Here is a 16,285-nt window from a genome sequence, read left to right as displayed (position 1 = left end):
CTCTCTGCAGAATAATTTCAAGACTTTCCCCCCAAAAAAATGTCAGTAATGAAACCAACACAACAAAAAAATTGTATCATATATTTACCTGCCACATAGCAGTTTTTCTTATTGTAGCTGAATATACAGTACACAAGCAAACGTGGGGAAATCGATTTACTGAATGAGGTGTGTCCAACACTGCTACACTAGGGGGTGATACGGTTTCTGCTTTAAGGCAGGGCTAACATTTAGAGTTGAACAACATTCACTCTCACACTCACACCAATGGTCAATTTAGAGTGTCCATTTAACCTTAACTACATGCTTTTGCACTGAGGAATGAACACACACACACGCAAGGAGAACACACAAACTCTACACAGAAAGACTCTCAGCCAAACCGGTGACCTTCTTGCTGTGAAGCAGCAGTGCGAGCCACTGCACCCCCGTGTTACCCTGCCCTTTCACCAACCATCTGACAGGGCATAAAGTTAGTCTAGATTGTACCAGGCTGAAATACTCATTTTTTTTGTCCCTTATTCTTCTGCATGTCAGCTTCTTATATCATTAGCTCAAGTGGGAATTAGCATTTCCACCACGTCACTCCCTTGCAAGCGGTGTTTCTTCATGATCGCAGCCTAGTCTCATATATGTGATGTGGTGCAGATTAGAAATCCTTCTTTGTGTGGTCATTTATTTTTGCTCAATTTGCACAACATCTCAATTTTCACCAGCGGATTTCCATATTTTGACGTGGCATGTGGTTTATATTGGTTTTTCATCCAGATAAACTGTGAGCTGTGCTGTGAGATGTATTGCTTTTTTGCAAGGCCTCGGATTGTCCGCGATCTATTACACTGCAATTGCCTCCATTCAATATCCAGACTAATAGCACTGTGCTGTTTCTCTCCCCAGTGTTTGCAGCAGTATGTTGTGCTTGCCATCATGGAGGGTGGGGGGGCACCCATCACCTGCCCGGACATGGCCTGCCAAAGGTCTGGCGTGCTGTTGGACTCTGAGGTATGTCCTGTTGAAAACTGATGATATGTAGGTCATGAGGAGGAGTCTGCATACCCTGTAAAATACAAAAATTGCAGCGGAAAACCAGTCACAGGCAAATATTTAGGTAATAGGTAATTTCTTAAGATGACACTGATGATGGGTCTTTAAATAGTGAAGATTGGATTAACTCCAAGTGTTGTGTAAATCCTGTGTACCCTTGCTTAACAACATTTTAGAGGAAATTCTCGACTGTGCAGAGCAAAATGTGGCAATGTCAGCTGCCAGACGGAAAGTGAAATGCCATCGGCTGGACATCATACTGTATATGCCTGACAGTTAGTCTGTCAGATGTTTTACAAACAAATGGAAATTCTGCTCCTCAGTTCCTCATTTTGTTACACATCTCTTGCCAAACATCTGTATTATTGCCTTAAAAAACTTTTCTTTAAAGTGTCCATAGGCTCTCAATCTGAATTGTAATGGATTTGAGTGTAAATGTGATTCTGTGTTGCTTAGGGGAGCTAGCACAGACTGCAGTTTCAATATTTCAGTATTCGAACTAAATAACTATCTACCTTTTTGTTTTTTTCTTCTGTGTCTTTATGCAGCAATTTGCAGTTGCTATGTGACCACTTTATTTTTGATCATCTATGAAGCATTACAAACAAGTGAAATAGCAGTACATACAGTTGTATGAAAACCCATATATTTAAATATCCATTTGAGTGCATAAACACAACATTTGATTGCCAGAATGACATTTGACTGATGCCTCTTTGTTTGCCGGCTGATTGCAGATATCCAGCCTTGCTGCAGCTGATCAGGTGGAGCTTTTTCAGAGGCTGAAGTTTGAGAGAGGTACGTTTTGTTGCGTTAACATGCTGATGGCTGGTGACAGACAGTGGGCTATTTCAGGTCACACCACAGCTGGAGGCATTAAACTAGCCCCACAGCATGCTGAGCTTCACATGCCTGGGTTATTGTGGGACCAGGATCAGTATTATCCAGGAGGTTACTGAAACTGAGGCTCTAATAATAATACATTTGAATTCAACAACAAAGAGACCCATATATATTCTTATAAAAAATTAAGTATTGAGCCTTTTATTTGCAAGTCACTCATGCACCCTATGTGTAACTGATATTGTCCTGTGTATAATGATGTGTTTTTGAAGGCAAATGAAGTGGTTATCTCTTGACCTTTACAAAGGCAAGTGTGTCTTGCAGCTATAGTTGGCTTTTCCAGTTGCACAATAACTATAAGCTTCAGAGTCAATAAGTTATTGTTTATCAAGCCATAAATCATAAGGATCAATATTTTATATAGTATATAAAAGACGTGCAAAGTACAAGCTGTGTTTTTGCACCAGTAGGGTAGTACCCTTAGTAATACCCTTCAAGTATTTTGTTATGTGTTTGCCACTTAAAATTAAATGCAGTTGCTTTTGGGTTATAATAATAACAACTTTGTTTCCAAATACTGGATTTTGTTCAGTATTTTGTTTTTTTTGTTTTGTTTTCGATTAGCCTTAGTTGTGCTGTGTTTAGTGCTAACTAGCGAAATACAACACGCTAACATGAGAAATGGGAAAATAATAACATAATAACAACAATAAACATTATCAAAATGTATACGCTTCTCAGTAGTGTATATTGAGGTTTTTATTATTATTATTGTTGTTATAATAATCATCATTATATTATTATCATTATTATTATCATAATAATAATAATAATAAAGAAATGCTTTGTTGTTTCTGAAGACACTTAATGTTTCTTTTAGCAATGTTTAGCATGCTAACACTGCATCCTTTTTGGACTGTAGTCTTAGTTGTAATTCTGATACTTTTTTTATGTTAACATATTAAAACAAGACATTTGCATCCATCTCTTTCTGGTATTTGTATACATAACCAGTTTAAAACATCACTCACTGAGCTACCACTAGCAGTAGCAGAGGTAGCACAGGTATATCTCTTCACTTCTAGTGTATTAAAGTTATCAAAATCAATCAAATGTAGGTTCATTTTTTTGATAATTAAAATTATTAAAATAAACAGCCTGTATCACATCTTTCCATTTATTTTGTTAGAAAAAGGGTGAAAAATACTGCTCATTCTCAAAACAGTTATCTCAGATTGCCTCTTTGTCAGCATAGTGATCTATCTTCACAGCCCAGTATAAAGGGAGGAAAAATAAGGGGACTGGGATTTAACTGTAGGACCCAGTGTTTAAAACTTAAAGGTACACTAAAGTCAAGCCAAGCTTCATGTGCAGGCTATATTCTATTATAATTTAGGAATTTGCTGCGGGCCATAGTTTTTGCATCACTGACATAAGCTGTTTATCTGCCACAATGATATGGTGTGTATGACTCTGCAATGCCTGTACAGACATTTTCAGTGTATCCTACATGTGAATGTTGCCAGTCAGTAACTCATTCATGTGATTATTCCACCTTGTGAGTGAGTGCACGATGAGGCTCAAGTAACTGCTGTGCTTCATCTTCAACTCTGTCAACACAGAGACACTCTTTATCTTGCAGGTCTTATTTTTCTGTAAAGTTGTAGCCAAATCACTGATAAAGTTCATGCTTAGTATTGGAATTTACCACAGATGTATGTTTTCATATTACATGATTTCATTTTAACTTCTGCTGCATGATGCTATAAGGTTTGCTGGACGAAACCATGCAAATAATACAGTAAAGCAGAATTACTTACTATTGATCCAGTAATCAAGCTTATTCTTTTAGTTCCTGAACATCCATGTCCATGAATAAAACTGGTCAAATTCCTTATTATTTGACATTATTTGACTATACAGTTACAACGCATGCATTTACTGTATGCAGTGTGTAATATCTCTGCTCTCTACTGTCTGCAGGGGTGAAGTTGGACCCCAGTAAAGCCTGGTGCCCAGTGATCGACTGCCAGGCAGTGTGCAGTGTGGAGCCCAACACTGAGGGCCAGCCCACGGCCGTGTCCTGCCTCACCTGTCACACCGTTTTCTGCTCTGGGTGCAGAGGGCCCTGGCAGGACAGCCATACCTGCCCTGAACGCCAGCCCATGATGTCTAACTCACCCCCTATTGAAAGCAGGTCAGTCAGCTCGCTGTTTGGTCAGCCGCCTGCAGCCACAGAGTCTGAGCCAGATGAGAGTAAGTCTGTGAGATCAGACTGGGTGTGTCTACCTTTTTACCATGGTATATGAATCATGTTGGCCATAATTGGTTTTAATAACTGCTGTGTATCTGAAATTCAACTGAAAACAGAGTAAGGGAAAATCTCACACTTCCATTTATACCTGCAGTGTTCAACTTTTGGTGATGTTTGTTTTTGTTGACGTTATTATTATTATTTGGTGTGTCCTTCATCTGAAAATGTCAAGCAATAATACCAGACATGTCTAAGGGAGAGCTTGTGTCTATACAGTGTCAGCCCAGGGGGTGGATGGATGGGCACAAGAAGCATTTGTCTGGTCAAACTGCTTAACAATCAGGTTTTTGAGCTGTAGAATTCACTTCTGAAACCTTTTGTGGACACTTCTTTGTGTTTTTGTGTCATATTCCAACCTGCTTGCAGCTGACTCGCTTTACTAGTGTAATGTTGTCATGTGGAGCTGATACACAATCAACATTGTGAACTCTTTGACAGTTGTTTGAATGTTTCATTTATGATTAAAAGTTAGGCACTTCAGCTTTAAAGTAAAAAAAAAGAATCAAATGGGACTCTTTATGTTATGTTATATTTACAGTGGGTGGATCATAGAAGCGATGTTTTCTTCATGTCCCAGCAGTGACCGTGAGCTGAATGTAAACATTATTGCAGGAATAATAGCCTGTGCTCTGTGTGTAGTCCCTGTTGTACAGCCCCATTACTGTGGTGCTGCCCTGAGCACACTGACTGATGTCACTGTGCTTGATTTCCAGTGTCTCTGTGCCAAAAGGAGGTGAAGGATGGGCACTAAGCCAGTTAATCCTCTCGTCTGTACAGAAGGAGATTGTTCACTGGGTAGTGTAGCAGCGGTATGGTATCTGCAGTGGGCTGCGATGGACCAGGTGCTGGTAAAATAAAAGAGAGAGAGTGAGAGAGGGGAATTTGTCTTTGTACTGAAGAGCTTGATATAGATGTAAGAGCTTGTAAGTCAAGTCAAAAAAAACAATGAGCTTCATTCATCAACATCTGGCTGTTTTTTCCCCCTCAGGTTTGTTTTTAAGAAAGTTTTTTAACTAAGCTGTAGAACACAGTTTATTTGTACAATAATAATAAAATAAGGTTATTTAAGGTCCAGAGATTAACAAACATAGAACTCCACTCTCACGCCTCCCATTACCAAGTGCATCAGGAATTAAGTTGACCTTTGCATACCGCAGATGATCTTCTTCTTCTTCTTTGTGTAGTAAGATTCTATTCCAAAATATGTTCAACATTTAAGCCTCTGTAAAAACATGGCAGTGCAAGACATTGGTTAGGGTAAGCGAGGCTCTTGCCTTAGAACATAAATCACATCTAAGGATACAGAAACCACATTTTACTTTAAAGCAAATATATGCTTAAAAAGACTGAATCTGTGTAAAAACTACATACAGTGTGTGATGAGTGAGACCTAATGTTATTGTAGCTGTGATTTTACTCTCACTCTGGTAAGGAGTTTAAAGTCCCTTTGTGAAACTCAGCTGTGGAGGTTTTAGGCTAGTTCGGCAAGTTTTATAATAACACCAGCTATGTTATTACTGCGATAAGGATCTTTCAAGCCTTATAGCCAAATAATCACACCCAGCTGGCATTTTGGTTTCACTGAATGTTTCAGTTTGACATTATGTTCGTGTTTATCAATTTCTGTTTAGGACGGGTTGGTCATTTCTACTAAATGGCCTGAGGCAACTCACATTTCTGCTCCACTCTCATTATTTTCAGTCACCACAGAAGCTACAACAGATTTTTGCTTCTGTGAGTCGACTCAAAATAATTTGTTTGTGCTTTTCTACATCTTCATGGCACTTTTGTGGTTTTGCCAAAAGAAACCACTCACAATTGGCCCTGAAAAACAGCTGCTCTAATTAGTGCTTTTGTACTGGCACGTGATCCAAGTGAATGAAAGATGTCCTGTGTAGTAACAGCTTACAGTGAATTATTACCCGAAATTTTAGCATCTTTCAGCTGATTGTTTTTCATTTGGGAGGCATTGTTGTGCTGTGGTTCCTTCTCTCTGTACTCATCACGGTTTCCAGGTGCAACAGGTTTCAGTTAGAAGGGCGAGGCCACTTGAATACAACCCGTCAAGCACCAAACAACAGACAAACAAAGTTAGAACTAGAAACACTAAAAATGGACAGTGACTGTTGGATCAGGCAGTCAGAGATGACGTTGATGACGACCAGCTTATAACATTAAAGTCGTGTTCTCGTGTCTGATGATGAGATTTCCTTGTGACTGTAGAATGGAAACTTTGTGGTTGTTAGTAGTCGCGTTGGTCCTAAATTAGAATGTTTACTTTACATGTCCTTTGCCTCCCAAAAATAATTAACCCCACTGTGCTCTTCTGCTAAATAAAGGCTTCACATGCCGCCTGGAGACTTTCGTGGCTTCAAACTCTCAGAAACTGCATATATGTCTGTCTTCATCCGTAGGGCCCGCTCCGACAGCCACTCCGACACGCCCATCAAACAATGTCCCATGTGTGGTATCTACATTGAGAGGAACCAGGGCTGTGCTCAGATGCTGTGTAAGAGCTGCAAACACACCTTCTGCTGGTACTGTCTGCAGAATCTAGATGTGAGTGACCTAGTTCAAGACATCTCAGCCACCATGTTCCGCCTCTGTTTGTTATTGTGGTGATCGGTGAAGTTTGTGTCTCATCCTCCGTTGCTCTGTAAATGCAGGGTGACATCTTCCTGAGACATTATGACAAGGGGCCGTGCAGAAACAAGCTGGGACACTCCAGGGCATCTGTGATGTGGAACAGAACACAGGTGAGGGCCCTCAGCACAGAGCAGAGCTGATATAAGCTGAGTTATGACCCCGGCTCACGAGGGTACAGGAAAGCAACATGACACCAGATGGAAAATGGTAATCTGTTTGTTTGTTATCAGGAAGGCAATAAATCACTCATGGCAATAACTGAAGATCAGGAACAGGACAGATGGGAGATGTTTATAACAATGACTAAGCATACCAAAAGAGAACTCTAGAAACAGTCTGTATAAATTGAAAAACAAAGGTCTAGCTTCTCTCATCTATTAAACCAAAATATGAGTGTAACTAAACAAAAGAACACACGTACGTGTGTGTGCGAAAATGGCAGATATCAGTTATTAAATCTAAGCAACTATCAATAGTCTGTCTAATTCACAAACGAACAACAAGATCATTTCACTCCGATCAGCAGAGAGGCATGTGGCTCGCTGAATGATGATGGGACAGCTGACTCTTATAATCGGCCCCGTCCTTGAAGGCGGAATCATGTTCAAACTGTACGGAGCCACATGATAGGAGTCAGGACTGCTCCATCCTTCTTTGACATAAATTAAATGGGTCAAAGACACAAAGCACACGGGCTGAGACATGGGATCATAACAGCTGCATGAAAAGTCGGACGAGGCCTCCTTTGTAGGAGACATTTGAAGACGGTGTAGACTGTGTAGGATGATTTACATTCAGAGCAGGTCGACATAGCCTGTCTCACCCTTACTGATGTGTTGTTGTCTGTTTTGAGCCACTGCACTGATTGTCGCTCATCCTGTGCCACATAAATTTAAACTGTCGCGCATAACCTTTAAATATAAACACATGGATTCAAACTACTGTCAAATGAGTTCACACAATGCTAATTAAGCCTATCAGCTCCACATGACTCTCTCTGTGTTTCTCAGGATAGCAGTGTTTGGATATTGTGATTCATTCTTAGTGTCAAGACAAAGGGAGAAAAAAGTAAAGTAACATGTATGCAAACAGGGCAGAGTATGAAAACACATGCAAAAGCAGTTTGACGGAGGCGGGATAAATGCTTCTTGCCTCCACCTGTTTCTGTTTGCCACCATTGTGCCCAAATAATACTTTATCAGACACTAAGCTAAACTAATCTCCTCGCTAATCTCAAATTCCTGTCCTCTAATGAGGGTGGCCATTCAGCAAAACAAATACCAAACTCACTTCCTTTCTACTTTGCCTTGTTCAAAGGTCATTAACTCACGACTTGCATCAAGTTTGCACTGAACTTCCTCATTGTTGGTCGTGTGCCGAGTTGAAGTACAACAGTGCTTTTGTCCCTTTAAACAGGTCAGAGCAGACGAGGTTACACCTTTGCCCTATAGGTCTGGTACAGTTTGGTCATCACAAATTCTTTTTTTCATACTTAAGTTAAGACTGCATAGCCAAAAGTATGTTAACAGATAAATTACAGCAGGGCTTTTACTGTATATGCTACTTTAACAGAATGTATTCAGCCACAACAGGAAAAAGTACATTTGTCAAACGTTTTTCTGCAATAAATTGTCATTATTGACGTTGACATTTTAGTTTTTTTCCCACAAAGGTCTGACGCTGCCAAGGTCAGTGCTTTACACAGGTCACAGTTCTTCCACTTAAAGCGTGTGACCGTTAAATACTGTATAAACAAAGGTCTTTTACGTTCAAATTAGTTCACACATGGCTGATCAAGCCTATCAGCTCCCTGTGTTTCTCAGTGCAGCATTCCTGCGCTGCCCACAGAGTCACTCATTTTACGTCACCACACGTCGCAGTTTCACACAGCAGCGATATGAGTCAAAACACCAGAAGAAGCCCCTATGAAAAGTTCCGGAAGTGTGCTCCTTGCTATCACTACATTTTCCAAATAAAACAAAAAACTGTGTGTACACTGAGTGGAAAACATGTTTCATTTATTGAGTGAAAGCTTAGTGGGGAGTCTGTATTTGGTAATTGTTAGTACAAATAATTGATTTGTACTAATGTTGTTGTGTTGTCCCTCAGGTGGTGGGCATCTTGGTGGGGGTCAGCATCATTGTTCTGGTGACATCGCCGCTCCTCCTGCTGGCGTCTCCCTGCATCTTGTGCTGTGTCTGCAAACCCTGCAGAGGGAAGAAGAAGAAGAAGAAGAAGAAGAGGAAGAAGGACCTCAGCCAGCCAGACTTGTCTACGTCATAGCAGTGCCGTCTGTCACTGGTCGGACCCAGGGTCGTCGTATGAAGCCTGAGACAAACCAACAAAGTTGGAACATTGGAGCATGTTTTCCTGGCTCAACAGACTGTAGGCCATGGTGGAAGTGAACTATGAGGAGACTGAATGTAATTCATTCGCCAACATTGTTTTCAGATGCAAAGACGTTGCAAGGAGAATGTGTCACTTTTTCCTGTCAGTGTCTCCGTCACACACACAGACACAGACAGACACACACAGACACACATACGCAGTTAACGCTACCCTCATGTGCCAGACGTGATGATGCCAAACCAGAGGTGTTAGGTGCTCAAGTGCCTCACTCTACAGTGCCTGGTGCTTGGTTGCATTTGCTTTGCCTTCCATTCTATCTTTATCTTATGCAAAATGTTTAGCAGTATGAAAATGAATGAGTGCCGGGATCACACAGGGTTATAAATTCATACAAAAAAAAGTCATTCTTTCATAAAAGGAGAAGGAAAATGGCATCAAGTGTGCACTGTATATTCTGTACTTATATATAAAGTATAATAGGGCTCCATTGGTGCACAGAGGACTTTTCTTCTGCAAGTTTCCACCTGGAATATGTTCCAGACCAAAGGCTCTAAAGGAAAATGTGTATACTTTTGTAAAATGTGTTCATATGTATTTATGGGTTATGTGTGTATAGTGAGCTGTTATCATTTCTACATTTCTGTTGGTGTTTCTGCAGCAGATATTTTCTAAAAAGCACCATTGTAATTGAAATAAACACACTCTACTGGACCTGCGTCGGGTAGTTTTGTGTTTGCTGGGGACATTTGATAATTTCACTGCCTTCCTTCACTTTAGTCTTAACCCTCCTCGTGTCTTCACATCCTAGATTTGCTCCTTGTCCTCAGGGTCAAACATGATCCACCCTTTTCATTTTAAATGGCAAATCTATTTTGCATGAAGAAACAACCCCTCATTCATCAGAAACTTATTTTTTTTATGTCAACACAGCTGTCATATACGTTTTCTTGACTAAAGTAGATTTTTATTATTATTAGGTGGTAAACAATATTTTTTTTTTAATCAAGAGACAGTACTTGTACAGACCAAGAACGTATCACTGCATATGAAACAAGAGAATCCTGGCCAAAACAGCACATTTTGGACACATAAATAACAAATTACAGGAACATTTATGGAATCATGAGCTACCACAATATTCATCAAATGTAGGTTTTCATTGATAAGACACATAACGACACTGAAAATCATCATTTACATATCAAAATGTACAACAAAAAGAAAAGATTACCTCATAATTATTTGCATAGATTTTAAATACAGAAAAAGGTAGAATAATACTGTGTACAGAGAGAACAGTGCTAATGTTTGATTATTAAAAGACCCTGTTGTTATAAGGATCTAAAATATTGTTGTGACAGAGTCTGGGTTTGAAAGGGGTTTAGCGACACCGTGTGGGTGAGGAGGGAACTGCACTCTTTGTTTTGGAGGAAGGACGTGGGCTCGAGACAGAGACGCTCCAGTTTGTGTCCAGAAAATGAGCGAGCAGGAGGAATTCTTTGCAGGTAAATCACGTTATTTTAATGATTTAAAAGTGTTGCATGCACTCGTTGGTGTTTGTGCGTGTATATACATATATATGTGCGTTTGTACGTGTTGTCAGTAAAGCGAGTTACAACAGAGCAGAGCTTCTCCAAGTGTGTACCTACTAGTGGTCGGTGGAAGTATTACATGTAGGCCAAGAATGTACAAAAAGCATGTTTCGTAGGAGGATATTAAGTATAAAGGTGTAATCAAATATAATTTCTTTTAAATTTGAATGATGTTTGTTGTGTTTACATGAAAAGACAAAACAAGTTTTTTTAGTTATGGTTTAAATGTTTCACTCAATGCTTCATGCTAACCCTAACCCTACTGCAAAGTGTCAAACCTGTTTTCAGTATACTCCTAATAGTACTTCCTGAATGACTCCACTGAGAAAACAAGAAGATTATTTACAGACACATGCACATGTAGTATAGTATAGTGTAGTATTTTGAAAGTTCAGTTTGTGCACATGATTTAAATCCCTTCATCTACATAGTCGTATACTTTTAATCATACAGTATCATATTGTTTGTATATATCAATAAACATATTGAGATGTTGTGTCACGTGTTGCACAGGCATCTCCAAGATCCCATATCAACCCACTGCTGGACCAGGAGATGTCATGTGCTTCAAGCACTACAATGCAGAGGAGGTGGGTGTGGCACACACACACACACACACACATGCTCGTCTTGCATTGTGGACTTAAAGGGCCACCTAATCCCAAAAAATACAGTTTTTTACTAATTTCCAGAGAGAAATGTGTTAATCGATCATCAGACAGTGGATGTTAGATACATGTCTCATTCCCACAACAACAGAGGAAGTTGGGATTGAAAAAAATGAATACAATTAACAAAAAGTCAACATCAAAGTCACTTGCTCTTCACTGTGTTTCAGTCAAGTTTTACAAAGATTTAAAGATCTGAGAAAAAATAAAATAAATAAAAACTGGTCAAATTTTATTCGAAACAAACACAACAGCATCATAATGTGTGCAGGTGCTGATGGGCAGGACGATGGAGGACTGGCTGAGGTTCTCAGTCTGCTACTGGCACTCCTTCTGTGGAACTGGTACTGGAACAACTGTCAATTATCTGCCATTAAAGGAATAGTTCAGGTTTTGGTTGTATTCATGTATTGACACATTATCAACACTGATAACATGGCTGCCAGCAAAGACACATTTAGCCAATCAACACCTAATGAAATCTGTGACATATTTCCTTTGGCGTCTCCCAGTGGTGACATGTGGTTATAGCACATATCACAAAATAATGTCACCAGTCGCCACTGTTTTCTGATGCTTTTCCTCACCGTTCTCAGTCTTATCTGTTCTGGAAACTGAAGTTTGGAAACATCTCAAACGTGTGATTTTTTACATACACATGTCAGAGATGTGATCAACTGTTGCCTCCATCACTAACTTCAGATGTGTTGTCTTGTGACATCGGGGATTATCTATTTACCTCAGTTAGACAAACGCCTGAAAAGGCAGCAGTAAAACGAGCTGTGTCCCTGTGAGCTAAAACCACATGAACCACAGTTTTATGGTGAGATAAAGCAGCAAACATATTCTTAAAATGTCATAGACATAAGCAGGTGTAGAGTTTGCTATGTAATTCTTCTGTTAAATGACCAATATCTTTTGTTTATTTTAGCCAAGTTTGTCTGAGAATGGCTTCACGTAGTAGGGACAGAGTGGCGTCTTTCTTGATCACAATGTCGTCATGCAGCAATTAATGTGACGTTGATGACTTTCTCTCACATGTTCTCAGAGTTTCTCAAAGTGAAGGCTGTATTTCTGATATCTCTATATAATTCTACTTAAAATATAAGCCTACTCATATGCTTAATCTGCGCACATGTTGTTGTTGATTCTTTCCTTGACTATGATCTTCTCTCTCAGGTGCTGACCCTTTTGGGTTCCAGACTCTCCACAGGCCCTGGAATAAAGGAAATCCGATGGAATCAGCCAAGAGGCGACTCTGTGCCGCTTTTGAGTTTTTCACCAAGCTTGGTGTGAGGAAATGTACCTTATTTAATAATCAAAGTAACCTCTGTACATATAGATCTTCATTATTAAGATCACTTATGGTATATTTCCTATAATGTGCTTGTCTTTGCAGGTTAAATATTACACATTTCATGACAGGTAATCAAAATAAATCCTTTTTTTTAATCATGTGTGAATACTGTGTGACAATGTAGACAACATTAAATGCAGTTTATTTACAAATTTAAGTCAAATTAGTTACAAAATAAGCAAAAATAATCTTTATTGTGTAAAAAAAACTTGATTTTGATTTTCTGTGTTGCAGGTGGGGTTGTGTTTTAAATGAACAAAACCTATTAAAGATACTGTATTTTGTGATTCTGAATAATTCTGTGTTTCCAACAGGGACATGGCTCCGGAGGGCTCCACACTGAAGGAATCCAACATGAATCTGGATGAAATAACTGACCTGGCTCTTCAGCTGCAGAAGCAGACTGGAGTCAAAGTGCTCTGGGTCACCTGTAACCTCTTTGCCCACCCAAGGTAAATATTTTTCACTAATCTTCAGAAGACAACAAAAAAAAAAAGGACCATCATAATGCTATCTTCATGTGGCAGGTACATGAACGGTGCTGCCACAAATCCCGACTGTCACGTTCTGGCCTACGCCGGCGCCCAGCTCAAAAAGGGACTTGATATCGCCAAGAAGCTGGGTGCCGAAAACTTTGGTATGAAGGTGTTTTATCTCCACGCAGCGGTGTTGCAATTGTTTGGGGCCCTGACATGAGAGGGGCCTCCTCACAAGAATGACTTATTTAAGTTAGTCAACAGCAATAACAAACCCGTCATATTGTGTGATTTTCCGTCTGATGAATAACTTCTGCTCTTCTCAGTGTTTTGGGGAGGAAGGGAAGGTTTCCTGTCCATGCACAACACTGATGTCTCTGCTGAACTCAAGCACATGGCCAACTTCTTCAAAATGGCTGTCAGTAAGTGTTTTGGTTTTTTTTTCCAGTCAGTTAGACAGTATACGTCACATTTACTGTGTGTTGGTGTATTTGTCGACAGAGTATAAAGAGAAAATCGGATTAAAGTGCCAGTTTCTAATTGAGCCAAAGCCCAAGGAGCCATGCCGACATCAGTATGATTATGGTAAGACCGGCACCATCGAGGAATGTTAATGAAGTGTTTCTCAGAGTCACAATGATTGATTTGTACGCATCACCATTTCCTTAAATAGATGCTATGAGCGTCATAGGATTCCTGAAGCATTTTGGTCTGGAGAATCACTTTAAGTTGAATATTGAGCCCAACCACACCACGCTGGCAGGACACTCCTATGAACATGACGTCGTCATGGCGTCTGTGTGAGACAACTGCAAACAGAAATGTTTCTTGCTAACATTTTCTTTCCCCACACCCACAGTGTCTTTCAACTTTACACTTATTTTCAATCGCGTGCACAGGTTTGGCATGCTGGGTTCAGTTGATGCAAACACTGGCTCTCCTGACCTGGGCTGGGACACAGATCAGTTCCCCATGGACATCAGGAACACTACCATGGTCATGAAGGTGAACTTTATAACTCATTAAGAGTACTTTGCCTTTTTTGGGTGTTGTTGTTGCAGTATTGTTGGATAAAGATCAATGTTCTGCCAATGTGTGGATGGTTGTGTGTCTCTATGTGGCCCTGCGATAGACTGGGTTACTGTTTTGTTCGTGTGAATTGTGTCTTTTTTTTTAGAGATAAAACAAAAACAAACACCTGCAAAAGTGGCTTTAACCTGTAATTACTTGATTGGCCATAAGGGGGCAACTCTTTGTTGTAGCAGTGGCTCAGGGTTATGGGTAATTAGGCATTTGTCACTTATCCTCCAGTGTCTCATCTATTCCAGACTGTCATTGAACAAGGCGGTCTGCAGCCAGGAGGCTTGAACTTTGATGCTAAGGTGCGCAGAGAGTCCACAGACCTGGAGGACCTGTTCATAGCTCACATCGGAGCCATGGACACGTTTGCAAGAGGCCTCAGGAATGCTGTACGCATCATAGAGGACGGGATAATCACTGATAAGCTGAAGGTATGTGTATGTATGCGGCAGCCACAGTGAAACGCAGCAGGTACAGTAACTCTGCCGTGTATAACTGGTTCTCTGTCACTTTAAACAGGAGCGATACTCCAGCTTCAGTCATGGTCTTGGACAGAAAGTGGAGGACGGCTCTGCCACCTTAGAGGACATGGAGGTAAGTGTCAGACATGGAGGACTGCAGATAAAGATTTTAAATCAAGAGCACAACTTATTTGACAGTGTGATTGGATGGAAGATTTATATCTTAACATTTGTAGTTGTAGAATGTATTTGTCATATAAAGATAACAGCTGCCCACTTCATTCATACACTTCAGAGTGAAGATCGATTACCACAGCTCCAATTATACAGAATAGAACATTGCAAAACACACACGTGTACAATGCAATGACATTTGGTTCCGACTCTTAAGATGCTGAATAGTTAAATGATATAGTATAATAATAATAATAGTATGTATAATAATATCAACAATAGTATATTAGTATAGTAAAGTATATATATAGTATATTCTAAATATCTAATTATATAGAAAATACTGTATATATAAAACATGTAAAGTATATCAAATAGGTTACTTTTCAACTCAAATGTATAGTTATGGACTGAAAATATTACATTTGTTTGTGAGTCATCAGTGAATTGAGAAATAAAACAATGCATGTTTAAGTGCTATTAAAACACTCTAAGTGCTAGTTCTAGTTTAATTGTATTTGTTTTGTCTTTTCCTTTTAATGAGTCACTAATGAGGCACGGTTTTGTCTGGATCATAACTTTGTCTCACTTAGTGCAATCTTGTAAACCATTACACTACTTGTTTGATGAACTATAAATGTCTTTGTACAATAATTGCCACTGTCTTGCAGCTTACTGCCTTTTTTAACCTCCCCTTTTGTTATAGATGTAGATGATTAAATATAGAGAATGTGATGTAAAACAATTTGAATAGAACCCTTTGGTCCCAAAATTTTAAAGGTCTTTCCTTTTAATTTCAGGATTACATCCAGCAGAACGGTGAACCAAACGTCACATCGGGGAAGCAAGAAAAATATGAATCCATCTTTAATCACTACATATAACTAAAAAGTTTCTTAATAAACTATTGATGTCACTCACAGTGGTAGTACAGTATATTTTTAATTACAATTATTATTGTTATTAGCGCCATTCTGCCAGCAGATGGCGCATGGCGCATGCCATTGACATACTTTTCATGTGCGGATGTTTTCTGGCCAGGTCTCATGTGTGAAGTTTTGAGCAGATTGTTCAATGTACAGCAAAGTTACAGTTGGGTATGGTTTGGAGCGGAAAAGCCCTGGCTCAGTCTTGCATATATATGTATGTATATATATATGTATGTATGTATATATGTATGTATATATATATATATATATATATATATGTATGTATATATATATATACATATGTATATATATATTTATATATATATATATATATATATATATATATATATAT

General features: G+C 39.3%; 2 protein-coding genes across 2 annotated transcripts; both read left to right on the top strand.

Moving 5' to 3' along the window:
* The first annotated feature begins 757 nt into the window (after positions 1-757).
* LOC122772884 (E3 ubiquitin-protein ligase RNF144B-like) lies at positions 758-9,907 on the top strand. Its single transcript, XM_044031215.1, has 6 exons — positions 758-1,002; positions 1,782-1,842; positions 3,871-4,084; positions 6,616-6,760; positions 6,868-6,957; positions 8,957-9,907. The coding sequence occupies exons 1-6, from the start codon at positions 793-795 to the stop codon at positions 9,128-9,130; spliced, it is 894 nt and encodes a 297-aa protein (XP_043887150.1). The 5' UTR covers positions 758-792; the 3' UTR covers positions 9,131-9,907.
* A 702-nt stretch (positions 9,908-10,609) lies between these two features.
* Positions 10,610-15,926, top strand: LOC122771957 (xylose isomerase-like). Its single transcript, XM_044029552.1, has 14 exons — positions 10,610-10,701; positions 11,302-11,378; positions 11,728-11,800; positions 12,636-12,748; positions 12,856-12,881; positions 13,128-13,265; positions 13,341-13,450; positions 13,616-13,711; positions 13,791-13,874; positions 13,963-14,089; positions 14,189-14,294; positions 14,618-14,800; positions 14,889-14,963; positions 15,805-15,926. Exons 1-14 carry the CDS (start codon positions 10,674-10,676, stop codon positions 15,886-15,888), a joined length of 1,320 nt encoding a protein of 439 aa, XP_043885487.1. The 5' UTR covers positions 10,610-10,673; the 3' UTR covers positions 15,889-15,926.
* Positions 15,927-16,285: the final 359 nt, after the last annotated feature.

Source organism: Solea senegalensis, linkage group LG7 (assembly GCF_019176455.1).
Source record: "Solea senegalensis isolate Sse05_10M linkage group LG7, IFAPA_SoseM_1, whole genome shotgun sequence".
NCBI lineage: Eukaryota > Metazoa > Chordata > Actinopteri > Pleuronectiformes > Soleidae > Solea > Solea senegalensis.
The sequence above is the reverse complement of the archived record's forward strand: the minus strand, read 5'-3'. Positions and strand labels throughout refer to the sequence as shown.